We start from the raw sequence: 17,499 nt of genomic DNA, 5'->3' as shown, positions 1-17,499 counted from the left end.
ATTTCATTTTGAATTTTAGGCGATGTGTTTTTATCTACAGCAGAATACTTGATATGTTGAATTGTTGTCTCTTGGATCACTTATTTTTCTGAACTGACTTTTTTCATCGTTGCCATCGTGAACAGAGAAAATATGGATGCAATACGATAAAGCCTCCTTATTTTTTTGAAACTATAGAGTTTGTAATAAATTATAAAATTAAAAGAACATACACACAAATTGTTCTATTATTGTTTGCCGAGTACGCTTTGAAATTCTGCATCGTAATACATAGGATTGATGATAAAAACTTGTGTATTAAATGTTCCACTTCGTCTTTGAACAAATAGACACAAACTAAACAGGTGTAAAAAAAATTACCTTTCTTTTAAATCCAGTTTTATGGTAAAAGGAGACGTTGGATATTTTAAACCAAGATAGCTTACTATTTTCTTCTAAATTCTGCTCAGAAACATACCAAATTATTGCATATATTGCATATAAAGTCAGTTGAAAAAGCAACAACAACGATGAAATATTTTTAGTTATATTAATAATCTTTTTAAGGCTATTTAGTATAGCATTTTTTAACAAATACTGCCCCTTGTGTTGTCATACTTCTTCATCAATACTATTTTTTGATTTTACTATTGTGTTGTACTGTTTGCAGAGTATACCTTATTTTACCGCCAAAATAGAATACTGAAGGAATTCTATTAATTTTTGTGAAATACTAAAAGCAAATAAAAAATCATAAAAAAGGAATCATTTATTAACAAGTTATCTATATTCCTGCAGTAAAGTATAATTTCTTGTACCCTGAACTATTAAATGGTCTAGTTATTACACAATATTATTCAAACTGTACGAAGATAAGAAACACCATTGACGGAGATCTTACCTGAGCCGTTGGCAGTGCCTTTGAAAAACTCGCTCTACTGTTGTTAGGTGGTAATTAACAGCAAATTCGACGAATGATTTTAAAAGGGAGTAGGAAACGCTATTTATATTTTGCATATTATAATAAAAAATTGATTTTTTAAAACTTATTGGGAGGTGCTAAGAATTAATAGAACAATTTCTAGCGTTCGAAATACTTTTACAACCCTTCATTGCATTTACATCAATTTTCCCTTCCTTGTCAAAAAAAAACTTGCCTTGACGTTCGTGCAGTACATATTGTCATTAGAGATTCATTAAGGTGTCGGTGCTCTCAACCGCAGAGAATAAATAAGTTTAACTGAAAATTTAGATGGGCAAGCTTAGATTTACAGCACATTAAAAGGACTTTTTATTTAATTCGATGATCTGTCCGAAACGGTTTTCTACAACAAGTAAAACTGAACTTAAGAATGAACTGGCACGTCTTCTTATCATAAATTAAAAAATTGTCATAAATTAAATAAAATAATCTCATAATATTACCTTGTAATAACTTCATTTGCAGTTGAACAAAAACGAATCATGAACGGTGATTAAAACTGAGAATTGTCTGCTGAGTTTATCAAATCACAATGATTCATAATCAGTTTATATGATAAACAAGACCCACTTGTTTTTGAAGCATTTCGTCCTTCTTTTTTCGTTTTTAGTTTACATTTTACTCGCCTAAAAGCTCGTGAAATATTTAAACGAGATCAAAAAAAAATATATTTCCGTATTTTTTCTCGACACTTTGTGATAACTTACAGCGGCTGCAGCATTTTAACTGTTAAATCTTATTGATGATTGCAATGGAAAACGCCCTCTTTTAAACAATGAACAAACGAAATATATTGAGCATCACGAATCACATTGAAAGTTTGAATCTTCGACATAACACTGTCGCAATTTTAATGACATTTAGCACAATATGTGCTAATAACGAAATGCTTTTCTAACTGGTGGAAGTAAACTCGTTCTCAGGAATATATTCGACTTTCCAAACATCAAAATTTCACTCATATCGGAGTCTTATTTATATATTGTGCACAGATTTTTGAATACGCAAATTTTCCTGTTTTCCTTCATCCTTTTAAAATCTTTGCCAAAATAATTGTAATTGTTTAGGGAGGAGGTGCTTTATTTAGAAAATATTTTTCTATATTTTAATTAAGTCCTTGTGATTTATTTGTGTAATATACATAATTTATCGACTTGTCTAGCCTCGTGGGAGCCACACATTTCTACTATACCCTCAACCTACACATGAAACATGCAAATCACATCCACAGAGAAAAAACAGTTGTTTCTTACTCTCATGCGGAATGCGTAATTAGTTGTATAAGACCATAGTCACTAGAAAAACCTAGAACAGGTTTTTTTAGACCCTATCTGACTTACTTCATTTATGAAAATAGATTTTCATGGTTTCTGCACTTTTATCTTTATAAAATAAATTATTTCAAAAGAACTTTGATAAGTTTAAGACCATGTCCTAAGATAGCAGTAAGCTGTTTAATATCCGCAGGCATATTATCAAAATAAAATATCAAGCTTAATGTGTTCCTTAAACATTGTTTTACTCATCGTCTTTATATATTTCAAATATTTTCGTGTTTTGACAGTTAGGAAAAAAATTAATGAATTGATTCAGTACATTTATTAAAAACTAATGTCACAACAATTTCGGCCATGGTAGGTATTTCACATAATACTAGCTACGCGCTGGAGAGTGTAAATGGAGGTGATACACTTTTTTGCAGATTCATTTTTGGACAGTTGTGACACCATCTGATATTCTTTGTAAATCATACCACTAAAACTTTTTTTAAATTTATGAAGAATGTTCAAAACACTAATCTGAATGACAAAAACGTACATAACCCTATACTTCTTGGCAAAACTGTTAAATACAACACCTCAATGAGAGATAGTTCTCAATGCTATGGATAATAAATGGTTCTAAAGTAAGTAATCAAGCTTTCTCAAAAAATAAACAAATTTTTATTTAAATTTCCAGGCTCGTTTTTAACCCGTCCCTTCGGCATTCCAACCTCCTTGACTACCCGATTTCTCGAACTTTCCTAATCTCGGCCTATTTTTAGGGTCCCTTGGGTACATTTTATCACGTTAATTTTTCGAATTTCATCACACACAAAAATTTGATCATTTGAACATTCAAATTTCTCAAACTTTCTCAAAATCAAGATTTCGAGTGTTTACAATTTTCTCTTCGTTTACAAATCATGTCTGGGATAACGCGTAAGCTCGAGATAACTTCGGTTAAAAATTGCAAAGCTCTAAAGGAGTTGGAAAAAAAAGGTTTGACACATAAAGATCGAGGTTAATGCGTGTACCCTTAGGGCCATTTGATTTTCAATTAAATTGAAAATCAAAAATCAAAATTTGTGAATAATTTTGATTTTCAATTCGATTTGAAAATCAAAATTCAAAATTCAGTTTAAAATTTCAAAATTCAAAATTCAAAATTCAAATTACGTGCAAAAGATAAAAAAAACAGAATTCAAATTATAATTTCGCAATTTCAATTTTTGCTGGGTCAAACAATTTTTTTCATCTTCACAAAAAGAAGCTGGCCACCTGTAACCTTTGTCATATTGTGAAATATCATGAACACAAACACCCGGCTATGATGCAGGACCTTTGGAAAGAGGTCACAGAACAATTTATACTTGACCCCCTGTTAGGTTTGCGCAACTGTCCCGGACTTTCAACATCTTTCCTCGGGTGGCCAATCAAACTGAATCTTAAGGGCGAACAATTGATTTCTGTTCTGATTGATGCAATCGTTTACTCAAGGTTTTTACGCGCGCTTAGCCCTCAGATGTCTTAACGCGCCAAAATAATGGATAACATTGACCGAGATTACATTGTAAATGTGGCTAAACAACATAAAAACTTCAAGGAAATTAGCGAGTTTTTGAAAGCGACAAATCCTGGTGTTCGTGGATTTTCTGAACGTTCGGTTAAACGTTACTGTTCGAAACATGACATCCGCCTACGTATAAACCAACAAAAAATAGAGAACATCGTGGCTTCAGCTGTTAAAGAGGTAACCAAATTCACCTGTGCTTAGCGTATGAGTGCATGATGTGAAACTGTACAAGTTATTGCTTATTTAGGTTGGTCCTACATACGGTCGCAAAATGATGACTGGATACATTAAGCAAAAACACGGTTTCAATATCACCAGTCAAAAAAGAATTGGAAAGGCCCTGTCAACTGTTTCGCCAGCATATCACGCAAGACGTCAAACAGATACCGCAAGGTCTGTTAATCCTATCCCTTACAGGGCTGACTATTTTGGTCACAAACTTCATATAGACCAAAACGAAAAATTAGTAATGTACGGTACAACGCATGTCGTAGCATTGGACGGTCACAGTCGCTTTGTTGTTGCTGCTGCTACAATGCCAGTCAAAAGCAACCCCGTGATATATTCGCATATATACAGGTTAGAACATGTGCAATCAATTTCGCTTGATTCTAATTTAGATATAGCTACGCACGTAAAAATGCGCAGCAAATTCCAATTATTTGTTTTTATTTAGAAAGGTATTGACCACATATTGCATGTTTGACCAAGTTCGGGTGGACCACGGGAGAGAATTTTTTCTCATGCTGGGGATGCAGGAGTATCTGGCAAATATTCGTGGTGACCAATTAAGTTTACCTTATCAACAAACAGAATCGAAAAGGGTAAATTACTTTATTATTTCCAATATATTTTAAAAACATTTCGTTCTTTCATCACAAAAAAATACGAAAAATACGACTATCATCTTCTGCACAGGTTAACTTTTCATAAGTTTCATATATTTTCTAGAATCTACCAATTGAAAGATTTTGGGTTGAAGTTAATGGTCGAGTTAATTATCCAATCAAATCAATACTAGTCGACATGGACAATTCATTGATTATAGACATGGATAACAATATTCATAAGTTCTGCGTTTCTTTTGTCACCTGCAAAGTTGCAAACTTTGGGCTGCAAACATTGGTAAGAGCCTGGAACTGTCACCCAATACCTGGTAGGTAGATTATACAAGTCCTGGCATCCTGTTAACAACAACTATTCAGCTTCTTTGCACCTTTAAATTTTGTTTCAGGTAGAGGAGTTCCATTGAATATTAAAGAGATGACAACTCGATATCCTCCAGTGCAGCAGAGTAATGTCCCAGACACCGCAACAGCTATGCAAATATACAACCAAACATATCAAGGACGGATTTCTGAGCCTAACCAATTCGGTGACGATCCTTTAAAAGACCATCCACAGTTTTTAGCTAATCGAAACAGAGAGTTTAATGAAATCTGTAATATTGAACAAATTTATAACGATGTTGTGAACGAAAATGATAGATCGTTTCGACATGCCGTACATTGTTTTATTGATATCACTGAAAGATACAACGCTCTTTTGTAAAATTGTCTTGTTGCTTTCGCGCTCACTTAGATAGATAGATGTGCATATTTTACATGGCTAGCCTCACAAATATCGAGGGATATACCCTGTCTATTATTTTCAGGAGGGGCCATGGCGTAGATGGAGAGTCCTAGAGTATTTAATGCTCATTTTGAGCTACGCAGACCCAATTAGAGCCCGCGCTCTACTAGACAACTCCCGGCAACATCCAACGGCCCACACAGTGTGCCATCTTCCCAATTTCCCTCACATGGCTTGGGTTAACCCGGGGCTATGGTAACATTCACTCGCCCATGTTGAATCGCCGTCAAGAGGAATCGAACCCCGGTCTCCCGCACAGAGTACGAGAGCTATAACCACTAATCTACGGCGCCATTCTGCATTGTTATCAGGAAAAAATTTGAGTGGGAGAAAAAGTTTTAGTCTTCCTAGTAGGGATTAACTTTCCAAAAAAATATTCAAACGAAACATAAGAATTTTTTTGTAAAAAGCATTTGAATTAATTTTTATCTCCTTTGACGTTTGTTACCCTGTTGTTGGTTGGGCGCACAGAAAGATCTTGCTTATGTACCCCCGGATTCTGTTGCGCGAACTCGCAAGATCAAGAGTGTTTTTAATCTTCGCTAAAGGTCAAGAGTATTTTTAATCTTCGCTGAAAAACACTTGCGAAAGACCTGGTTTCTATTAACTTGAAATCAAAATGCTCCTTAACGATGTTTTGGACGTAAATATGAAAACGATTGCAAAAAAACCGTCGTCAGCCTGGAGTGTTTTTTAACATTGGTTAGCCTGAAATTTTCTTTATTTCGTTCTCATGCGTAAAGCATCTTTTTTATGGCAAATATATTCGCTTCCAGACTTTAAAGTTCATGCAAAATGCAAAAGACTGAAAAAAAGGATCTTTTTTCAGAGAATGTGTAATGTACCTAAGTATTGCCGCCACTTTAAAACATAAGTAAAACATATTGTGAAGAATAAAATATATTTTGAAACATAAAAAATACAAGTTTTTACAAAATTAAAAATATTTACACTGTGACAGATAAAAACCGGGTCATAAAAAACAGTGGTAAGAAGATTTTTGCCTTCCTCTCTCCGTTTTAAGTATATAGTACATAAAATAAACTAAAAGCTAAAATAAATAAGAAATAATTTTTTGACATCGAACCGCCTTAAAACTATGTAAAGATAGTTTGAGTGATCGATCATCGTCAAATCAATAATGTAGAAAAAGGTAATTTTTGAGGCTCTATGAAGAAGGGTGCGCAAAGTCAGTAACGCTATCAATGTTAGTTTTGAAAAAGTATTCAGAAAGATTTTCAAAAGAACGATGGTGTTTTATAAAATTTAATTCGGAAAGACAGAACGTATTTCTGCAAGCACTCCATCAAAATTATTAGTTTCAAAAATTGCGTCGAGTTCGTTGGACCTGCAATGTGGGCAATTTTGATTTTCTAAAAACCAGCGATCTACACATTCGCCACAACCAATTATTCTTCTGCAGCAGGAACCCATTTTCACCGGACTCCGGCTCAACCCACGACATATCAAGCACTCGAAGCTTTGTTTTGCCTTCTCACAGATCTTTACAGATGATAATGCTCGTTGTGCTGCCTCTCGTGTATCTTGGTCCACACAAGTTAAAATCACGCCAGATTGGACGAGGCTGGTGAGGTCAGCAAGTTTTTCCTTTATTTCTTCTAAAATAAATTAAAATTAAATATTTTGGAAGGGATGGATGTATTTTTAACGTGGAGAAAAAGTTACCTCTTTGAAAAATGATTAAAACATTAATTTTATTTAACTGTTTAGTAAGATTTTTATTTTTTTACATTTAGAAAAGTTGGCGACATTAAAATTACTCACCAAAATTAATGGACTGTGTGCTTGTTCTTCGTGGCGTAAAATAATCAAATGTTTCGAGATCATTGGCTTTTACTGCATAAACCTTCCGAGCCGCGGCTTTCCAGAAGCTTATTCCTGTAAGAAGAAAGTGTTCTCTTTAAAACTGTGAAGAGGAAAAACAATTTTCAGTCCATATTCAAATATATATATACACACCTCTTGTGGCTGCGGAGTCCTCGTATCGTAAACCACCTCCTTGCACTAACACCAACGTTCGATCTTCGAATCGTGTTTTTGCCATCTCCGTGATTGCGTCGACGTTTGCTTCTGCTTCCGTTATTGTTATAAACGAAATTCGTTTCTGATTAACTGTAAAAAAGAAGAGTATTTATAATTTATGAATGTGTAAAATTAGAACGTTTAGTATAGAACAATATCAACTTACCGATTTTTTTGTTCTCTATATCCGCCAGAATAACTTTTAAAACATAGTTCTCCGCAGCCGCACCTACACGTTTACGCGACATCGTGGACGAAGATGTATGCAACATTGTTGGCCTTCGAAACGCGCCGATGTCATTGACCGTTGATGTCGGTAGGTTTCTAACCTGAGTCATGCCTTGATGTGGTTCTCCCTCCACTTGGTAATACGTGCCAGAAGGCGACTCCCGAAGGCAATCAAACGTCCCATCCGGATTCGGAAATTCTGAGGAACCGAACTCCTCTGTTATGTACACCGATGTAACGTCAAGCTATAATAAACAAGAATGAAATTATCATAGTTCTTTGAAACTCTGCTAGTCTACAATGGTGTGAATAACGCATACCTTGTAAATCATTGCCAGTCTTTGTACTGATACTTGGCTTCTCCGCAGTGTTCTTTCTGTGCGATCCCCGTCACGGCCATTGTAAAAAATAAATGAAGAATCCATATTTTATATCGCTTTCTATCGTGTGCAAATTAATCCTGCAACTGACTTATCCCCCCTCACTGGAGGGATTATATAGGCATGTACCAGGACACACCAAAAAGGGGGTTAATGCAAGGGTTAGGCCCTTTTGAACCCACACGAAAAACAGTTTATACGACCCCCTAATTATGCCGCAGTTCAGGGGGTCGGCTAAAAAATGCGGGAAACCTAAATCTTATTGCATCATAAATATTGTTACAAAATAGTGGTATGCAAGAATTGAACCACCTGTCAATTGTACCACCTGTCATTTTAAGTTTTGAAATTTTGAATTTTGAATTTTGAATTTTGAATTTTGAATTTTGAATTTTGAATTTTGAATTTTGAATTTTGAATTTTGAATTTTGAATTTTGAATTTTGAATTTTGAATTTTGAATTTTGAATTTTGAATTTTGAATTTTGATTTTTGATTTTTGAATTTTGAAATTTTAAACTGAATTTTGAATTTTGATTTTCAAATCGAATTGAAAATCAAAATTATTCACAAATTTTGATTTTTGATTTTCAATTTAATTGAAAATCAAATGGCCCTAAGGGTACACGCATTGAGGTTGATGCTGCCATAGAAACATTAAGAACTTTATCCCTTCTTAGCGACAACGGCAACGACATGCGTTCTTTATTACAACGTTTAGAATTCTTTGTAAATACGGACAGAATATCTGCTAAAAAGCAAAGTAGCATTTTGAATTTTTTAAATGATTGAATACATATAGCATGAGAACAGTAATAATTGATTCTTCTGATTAATAGTCCATCCCTAACCAGGTTTAAAAAATTTAAATTATTTTTCTAATGTGTGCATGATATTGACAAACTGTCCTTATCTCGACTTTTTTAATGACCGATGCTCCGTATATCGACTTTCCACTATCTCGAACTTTCGTTATGTCGACTTTTTTCACCAGTCCCATGGAAGGTCGACATAACGAGCGTCTATTGTAGTTCCATATAACTATTGATTACAAAGGTGAAACCTTTTTTATCAGAAGACTTATAATACTGTTCTTATAATTTTTTAGCTATAAGAATAGCTATTTTTTATGTGTTGTTACATGACACCGAAAAAGAACATGTTTCTTTTTAAAACACGATTAAAAAAAGCTTCCCTTCAAAAAATTTTAGAAAGAAAAAGGATAATTATAAAATTAACTATTCAAACACTTACTGCAAGGGGAAAGATAACATAATATCAAAAACTTGATCTGAAACTTTTTCCCTCTCAAAATTTTCTGAGGCTAAAATGATTAAAGTTTCTTCATCCAACTCGTTTCATCCAACATGACGTGTTCATTATTTGACTTTTCACCATGAAGGACGTTGGACCTATCATGATTTCCAACGAGTTATTGGGTTCCAGGGGGAAAATACGAAATTGGTTGAAAAGAAGAAAAGAAAGAAGATATTTTACAAATATTATCCAAGAACTGATGTAAGAACACAGACAAGAATTTCGGAAAATGTTTCAGATTGATTTGGGTGATTTGGAATTTGTGCTGAGCAAAACTTTTGACCTTATCTCGCCAAATGAAAGAGTTGGTTGGGCTAGACCGATTGAAGCAGACGAACAATTGGCTTTAACACTCCGTTGTTTGACTACTGACGAGTCATTCAAATTACTAAGCTTCCAGTACCGCATTTTAATGAATGCAGTGTCTTACATCGTGAAAGGTTGCTGTAAAGCTGTGGTTAAAAAATTCAAAGAACGTTGGAATTTCCCACACGGTCTTGGTGCGATCGACGGGAAACATGTAAGAATCCAAACGCCAAACAATAGCGGATCAATTTATTACAACTATAAATATACACACTCTATATTTTGGATGGCTACCGCAGGTCCGTCGTACGAATGTTTATTTGTCGATGTTGGTTCAAACGGGAGAGTCAACCATTCTGGAATCTGGAATCGAACCGTCCTTCTTCAAGGAATTCAGTATGAAACAGTTGAGCTTCCAGCTGACGCAAAGCTTTCGAATGGTGAAAGCGCTCCCTATGTGTACCTCGGGTATGACGCTTTCGCTCTTAAGAAATTTATGACAAAAGATTTTCCTCAACAGGGCTTAAACTAAGAAAAGGCGATTTTGTGGAATTTTGTCAAATCGTTGAAGAATAATTTTTACTGTCATTAATCTTGAGCCGAAATATGTAGAAAATGTAACCCTTATGGCACTCACCCTCCAAAACATGTTAATCAAAAGCCGTAAATCATCCAAGGTTTATCGAAAACCTTTTTTTGCTGATATTATCCTGGAGAATGGAGAAATAGCAGACGGAGAATGGCGCGATGAAATCCTTTCGAAATCGCTTTACTCTTTAGAAGTTTCACGAAGTGGACACAATGCTTCTTTATATGCACAATCTGTTAGAGAAACTTTCATGGACTAATTCTTAAATGATGGAGCAGTAGAATGGGAATGGAAGTACTGTTAATTGGACATAATGAAATAGATATGCTTGGTTGCATGTTGCTACTTTTTTTTGATCCTTTCTGCTAAGAAAATTATATAAAGTATACGAAAATAAAAAGAAATATATCTAGTTATTGTTTATCATTTCAATATAACTTTGTCCTCCTTGTTCATACTGGCCATGATTAAATGATAACCTTGGCCTTGGGTGGGAATATTGAAACCCAATTGACCTTTAGCTCCTGTACGCTGATGGGATTTGGAAGTAAAAAGTGCGCGAGGTTGGGACTGATGAGTGTTGAATGGTGCGAAAGGTGGTTGCATAGGTTGAAAATGGTATTTAAATGGACTTCTTTGCTCTTCTACTTCTAACATATCAGATAAAATTTCGGCTTCGAATAAAATGTCACATATACTTTTTTCCGCTATTCTTTTATTGCGGTTATCCAAACTTGACAGTTTTTCGTCAACATACAATGCAAAGTTAGAAATCTTCGGAGCTGTCACGTCATTCTTTGGTGTTGAGGTTGGGGCAGCTGCTTTTAATGCTATTCCGTCTATTCGGAAAGCAAATCCAACTTCTTTTCCCCAATCGAATTTTTCTTGGGTACGGTGTAGTTTCTACCTCTTTCTCTGTTGACCCATCTCCTTGTAGATTATTTCGCTTCAAAGTATCCCTAGCCCTGATAAATTGAATTAAAAACGACATTATCGTAATAAACCCAGTCACTCATGTATATTTCGTCAGCACTCTGCCCGCTCTTGGTAGTCTTCTCTTTGTTCGTTCCAATTGTGCCCTCAAACCGTTTATCTTTGTTTTTATTGAAGCAGCTGTCGTTTCCAAAGCTGTTGCGATTTCCGAGTATTTGGCACATATTTTATTATTCGTTACAAATATTATGTCATTCTGTACAAATATTATGTCATTCGGTACATTTATAATGTCATTTGGTACATACATTATGTTATTCGGTGTTGATACTTTTTCATTCGCTGGAAAAACCTCATTCGCAAATTTTTCATTCAGAAAATTAGCATTTGGCAAAAATATGGATCGTTCATCAATTTACCCACTCAGATGGAGAACAACGTACTGTTGCAAAAAGATGGCAGCCATAAACATGGACTCCATTCTAAGTAGCATCAATTTAGAAAGTTGTGTGGATAGTTTTAATCAACATTTCATCAACATTTGCATTGTACTATCAGCTATAGAAAAACAAACATTGCTTGGAGATGGTTTAGGATTTAGGAAAATCCAGCTTTAAAGTCAAGCGATGATGGGGCCTCAAATATAGGTCTACCATATTCTTTCATTTCATCAACAGCTCCTTCTACCCCGTAATTGAAGTACCCACAGTTTCTTCTACGATCGCATTGTTATATTGACCAGCTGCCCACGAAGAAATTAGAGTGCTGTCAACTGTTCGTATGCGATGATTAGCCCAAGCACATCTTTAAATTTCCAATTTCTCGATAATTTGCAGCTAATATATGTAATGAAGATCTGCGATGTAAATTTCATTTAGAGTCTCTAAAATACCTTGATCCTCCATGTGGTAAAATAGCTTGTAAAGTAATCCTAACACACCGTCAAATACGTCTCGCCAGATCCTTTCTCAATTCGCTAATTGTGTATGTTTTTACCAGTGACCATGCTACCTCTATTTGAACCTCTTTTGTTCAGCATAAATTCGACATACATTTTTTTTCCCCTTATCAGACCGAACTCTGCTGGGTATACCGTAATTTTTGGTTGCTTTTCAAAACACTGCACTGATTTATTGCTGTCAGAACACAACAGAGCAACTGGCAAACGACACAATCCATCGATTATTACTGTTACCATAAGGTACCATCGGACTAATTTGTGATTACCATATATGCCACAGATGGTTCGGCCCTTTGACGTTGTATATTCTTCTATGCAGTCGTCTTTTCTTTGTTCTTTTATACCAGACTCGTCGACCCTGCACAACATTCCCATGATTTTTAAGTAATTGTCGCAGCATTACTTCTTCATAGTACGGGAATTTAACTTTCTGAAACACTTAAAATGTGCGAATGTTAATTTTTCATCGGATGAAAAAAGTGTGAATGATGCTTTTCCAGCTAATGACAAAATATATGTACCAAATGACAAAATATATGTACCAAATGACAAAATATATGTACCGAATGACAAAATATATGTACCGAATCACAAAATATATGTACCGAATGACAAAATATATGTACCGAATGACAAAATATATGTACCAAATGACAAAATATATGTACCAAATGACAAAATATATGTACCAAATGACAAAATATATGTACCGAATGACAAAATATATGTACCGAATCACAAAATATATGTACCGAATGACAAAATATATGTACCGAATGACAAAATATATGTACCAAATGACAAAATATATGTACCAAATGACAAAATATATGTACCAAATGACAAAATATATGTACCAAATGACAAAATATATGTACCGAATCACAAAATATATGTACCGAATGACAAAATATATGTACCGAATGACAAAATATCGTTACCAAAGCACGATTCGCTTACTATTTCAGCTATGGCGTTCCATACATAGCTGCCTTCTTGACTTTTTCTGCTCCTTTTCGGTATTAAACATAATTTTTTCCACACACACTCTTGATTTAATTATTTACAAGCATTTCATTGAAAAAAAACATTCCATTGTCAAAAAACGTTCGAGAATGTGTTCGAAAATTTGAAAAATACTGAGGAAGTCGTAAAAAGTTGGATGAAATTTGACTCAAATGCATCCAACATGAAAATTCATGAAAATTGTGTTGGATGAAGCTGAACTTTATCCAACATATCCAACATGACTTTTTTATATTTTTTTCGTTTAACATAAATGCATCCAACATTTCATCCAACATCAAAAATTTGCGATGTTGGATGAAATTTTGGATGTATTTGAGCCGGCATAAATCGTAGCTGTATCTTTAAGACCATTTTCACATTGTGTAGATAGATAAATACATAGTTTGCCTGTGCACTTTATATTCCGTGAAGATAGGCTTAAGCAGATATAAATACAATGTTTACTTTTAGCAGCAGGTTAACAGTCAAAACAAAATACATTTTCCACAAAAGCAACCAAACTTTGTGTGAATTTTTTATGTGTATATGCCGCAGGTTAGCAAACAGTCCAGTTTTTACTTTTTTTAAAAAATGTAGTGAGAAATTAGTCAGAAACCGATTCTGTAATTCTCTAGCTACAGCTACAACCCCGAAATTAATATATATTGGGAACAAGGGCTGAATTTTAAAGATTTCAAACAAAAGCAACTAAGAACGCCGTTTCTATCTAAGTAACGTACGGCAAATTTGTCAAAGTTTACTTATTAATGTTCATAGCGGACTTTTACGATGTTAGGTTACTTGGTTAGCTTTAATATGTTTGTGCCTAACTATCTCTATAGCAAATATATAAACATAAAAACCTTTAAGTTACATTTTTTGCCTGGCTATTCTTTGGGGTAATTTTGCTTTAAAATTAGTTTCATCGACAATTGTAAGTCTTCATGATTTGTGAAATAACATTACATATCTTAAAATATTATTCAAAATAGCATCAAGATCGTTTAACAAGTGTGAAATCTTTCCTTTCGTAGCTTTTTTTATAAATTTTATATATATAGTTTCTTCTCCTTTTCTTTTTCTACCCTCCTAGATCAGACAGAAAACGCGATCGAGAAACTTTTAAAACAACGTAATGTTGATCGCGATGACGTCAACAGGTAATATTTTTCTGCTTTATTCATGTTCTGTAAGATTATCCTCATCTACGTTATTGCAACATTTCATATAATGTGGTAGACTGTGTAAATAATCGAAATTTAAAAACGTTGACGTTACTGATAAAACGTGCTTCCGTGGCGTGCGTGTGCTCATAATTTTCTCAGTTGCGCATGTGATGTTTAGATAAGCCGTTGGTGCAGATGACATTGAAACAAGTTTAATTTCCAAAAAGTATATCACGAATGCAAAACACCATTTTTAGGAACAAAGGTCATTTAATGATCTGGCTAGAAAGTTTCAGTATGCAGTTTTATTCGTTAAATTACTCGCCAAAATAAGTTTTATATTGCGATTATGAGGTGACTAGAATTCAAAATCTGTTTCCAAGAGTAACTTTTTATGTCGCTGGTGTGAAATCACCCAGTTGGCTAGCCCTCAAAAAGTTAAGGCAGACTGTTGCATGGTCATTGCCATTCGCAGCCTTAACCTGCTAAATACTTTTGTAAATACTTTTAGTAGGAAATACTTCGCTCGACTTTCGTACCATAAACGAAGTACATTATTTGAAGTATTGGTGCAAGAAAAAAGAGATATAAAAAACAGTGTAAGACTGCATACAAAATCAGTAATTGGTCTGTAATTATTATGTTGTTAATAGAGTCTCAAATTGAAATCAGACATGTCAGTGATAGTTGTGTCTTTTTTGTAGCGTTTTTTTTATCGTAAGGAGAAGGTTCTTAGAAGCAGTATCACTAGTTTAAATTCATCACTCATATCATGTTAAGTGATGTTCAAAAATTAATTGTTAGTTAGAACTTTAAAGTGTTTCCGGGTTTTTTCGACAACGCTAGTTTTATTTTGCTTATGTAAAATTTGTCACAGTTGGCAATTAAACCGTAGACGACTTTAGATTTTTGTAGTTTCGAGATTTTCATTGTGAAACGATTACTTGATGTAGTTAAATTATTAGTGAAGACGTTTTTACCTAAAACATAACTGTGGAATGACGATAGTGTGTTATTCTTGCGTTTTGAAATGATTTTGTTAAACAATTCAAGGGGTTGCAGAAAAACTTAAGACAAAGATATTCTGATCAGATTTTCATCAGGTACAACCTGTATTATATCTAGTGTTTTTGACCTGAGTTTCTCTTAAACGATTAAGCTTGGCACGGTTAAAGAACAATTCGTTACAAATTTACATTCTTTTTGTCAGGATTAATAACAATATAACAATAATGGCTCAATATTTCAAAACTAATTTTTTGCTTTGTAGAAAATAAAACTTATACAGAAATAATTTTAAATAATACGCTGATATGTTTACTGGTTAGAAAAAACCGTGTGTGTAAAGTCTCCTCCTTTTAAAAAAATAAATGTTTATTTTCAAGATACTGCAGTATGAGTATCATCAAAACACATTAACAACAACGATGTTATAATAAACTGTGTAAATTATTTATAAAGCGAGAAAATTATAAATTTCTGGTCTTTAAATTAACCAAATCTGTTCTGTGCTTGATCAACATTAAAATTTATGACACAGCATAAGAATATATTAGATTGTCTGAAACCATACTTACATACAAGTTAGGTATTCTTATATCAACTAGTCGTTAGCCCGTGGGAAACTCAACAGGTTCGCTTGTCCTTTAAATTTACCCGTGGCAACAACGTGAATAAAATATATCGCATTTGACATTCGTGTTTTCGTAGCACGATTTTCTAACTCAGCGGGGGGTCCGCGCAGAGCCAGACACAATACGGCTATTATTAAAGAGAAGATATAAGAAAACCTAACCTTTTAAATTATAAGCGATAGAGAATATTTCTTTGAAAATATTAGCATCAACTTCCGTTGCACAGTATACATCCGCTATTTCTAACACACAGCGGAACAGAATTGATTTGTATAAACGGGGATTGTTTGATTTAACGAACACTATTTAAAAAAGATAACAAGAGCTTTTGTAAAAACTATTTAATTTTTTTGATTGGAAATGATGAGCAAAAATGGACGATTGGGAAGTATTTCATTTTACTTCAGACGCAAAATATTTCGAGAAATTGAAAAACATTAGCTACTGATTGTTATGGATGCTAATATTTTTCCCATTTTGTGATCATAAACGCACGAAGGTTTGAGTTAACAAGAATATTATGATCCAGGATTGATAAAATTTGTTTAAATAAGCGAAATAAATTGTCAATTTTCAAATTAAACCAAGACTTTCAATTAACCTAATAGGTTTCGAAATTTGTCCCAAAAAACTGAACTTCGAATATTAGCGACATTTGGGTTAGCGGATTTAAATGGTATACCGTAGGGATGTATTTTCAGTTCCTGCATCATACAAAAATTAGTCAGAACCACAAAAAATAGAAACTGATGGAGAAAAAATAAAAGAACATAGATAAACAATTGCTAAAAATCTTATCTACTCATATTTTGTGGTTGAGTCTTAGGAACGTTTGAAGTAGGTATACCTTGTGTTTACTTCAATTATCCGCCATTGTAGTAACTCCAGCGATTTTCGCCGAGACTGTGTTGTAGTTATCAATGCTACACACTACATAAGTGTTATAAATGAGATAGGTATTAGTTTCTTTTTCTTTATGGATAATTTAAATGAGTCATATTAATCACTAGGATTTTCGTCATGTTTTTGTCATCGGAGAATTCAATTTTTAACTTATGCTGCTAACACACAAAACCATGCTTGTTCTTTGAACTACTGACGAAGAAGTTTGCGATTTTGTCGGTCGTATTAAACATTTGTTCTTGCATGATTTAGTGGATCTTGTACAACTCATAAACTCCATCCAACTTCCATCGTGTATTGTGTTCACGCATTGATGAAATAATGAAGAACACTTTAAAAAGCATTTTAATTGGCTTTCTGCTTTGACATGTCCCGGATGAAGCAATATAAAGATTGCAAGGTATCGCAGAAATGTATTGATGCCAAGTACACTCATTTTTTTCAATCTAAATTAAAGCAGACACACAATTACTTTGTTGCCAGGTGGAGATGGAGATAGGCAATATATGACTTTACGCACTTTGTTTGTATTTCCAAACGAAACCTTTTCATTTTAACCTTATTCTAAATATTATATATATTTTCTTCATTTGCCCAAATAAAA

General features: G+C 33.9%; 3 protein-coding genes and 1 long non-coding RNA gene across 5 annotated transcripts; 3 read left to right on the top strand and 1 right to left on the bottom strand.

The window, feature by feature from the left end:
- Positions 1 to 3,516: 3,516 nt before the first annotated feature.
- LOC130655219 (uncharacterized) lies at positions 3,517 to 5,357 on the top strand. Of its 2 annotated transcripts, none has more exons than XM_057457953.1 (4): positions 3,517 to 3,973; positions 4,477 to 4,620; positions 4,748 to 4,956; positions 5,035 to 5,357. In XM_057457953.1, exons 1-4 carry the CDS (start codon positions 3,767 to 3,769, stop codon positions 5,345 to 5,347), a joined length of 873 nt encoding a protein of 290 aa, XP_057313936.1. In that variant the 5' UTR covers positions 3,517 to 3,766; the 3' UTR covers positions 5,348 to 5,357. The 2 variants fall into 2 exon arrangements, with proteins under 2 accessions (XP_057313936.1, XP_057313935.1); XM_057457952.1 differs by lacking the exon at positions 3,517 to 3,973 and adding an exon at positions 3,980 to 4,375 and having other exon boundaries at positions 4,473 to 4,620.
- Positions 5,358 to 6,312: 955 nt separating this feature from the next.
- Positions 6,313 to 8,008, bottom strand: LOC130655220 (uncharacterized). Its single transcript, XM_057457954.1, has 4 exons — positions 7,638 to 8,008; positions 7,409 to 7,561; positions 7,214 to 7,327; positions 6,313 to 7,047 (listed from the first exon to the last, which is right to left on the bottom strand). The coding sequence occupies exons 1-4, from the start codon at positions 7,807 to 7,809 to the stop codon at positions 6,695 to 6,697; spliced, it is 792 nt and encodes a 263-aa protein (XP_057313937.1). The 5' UTR covers positions 7,810 to 8,008; the 3' UTR covers positions 6,313 to 6,694.
- Positions 6,880 to 7,640, top strand: LOC130655221 (uncharacterized). The gene is made up of 2 exons (XR_008984598.1): positions 6,880 to 7,021; positions 7,186 to 7,640. It is a non-coding gene; the product is annotated as an uncharacterized LOC130655221 (long non-coding RNA).
- Positions 8,009 to 9,624: 1,616 nt separating the features above from the next.
- On the top strand, positions 9,625 to 10,233 carry LOC130653659 (uncharacterized). Its single transcript, XM_057456180.1, has one exon. The coding sequence runs from the start codon at positions 9,625 to 9,627 to the stop codon at positions 10,231 to 10,233; it is 609 nt and encodes a 202-aa protein (XP_057312163.1).
- The last annotated feature ends 7,266 nt before the right edge of the window (positions 10,234 to 17,499 follow it).

Source organism: Hydractinia symbiolongicarpus, chromosome 8, assembly GCF_029227915.1.
Source record: "Hydractinia symbiolongicarpus strain clone_291-10 chromosome 8, HSymV2.1, whole genome shotgun sequence".
Lineage (NCBI taxonomy): Eukaryota > Metazoa > Cnidaria > Hydrozoa > Anthoathecata > Hydractiniidae > Hydractinia > Hydractinia symbiolongicarpus.
The sequence above is the reverse complement of the archived record's forward strand: the minus strand, read 5'-3'. Positions and strand labels throughout refer to the sequence as shown.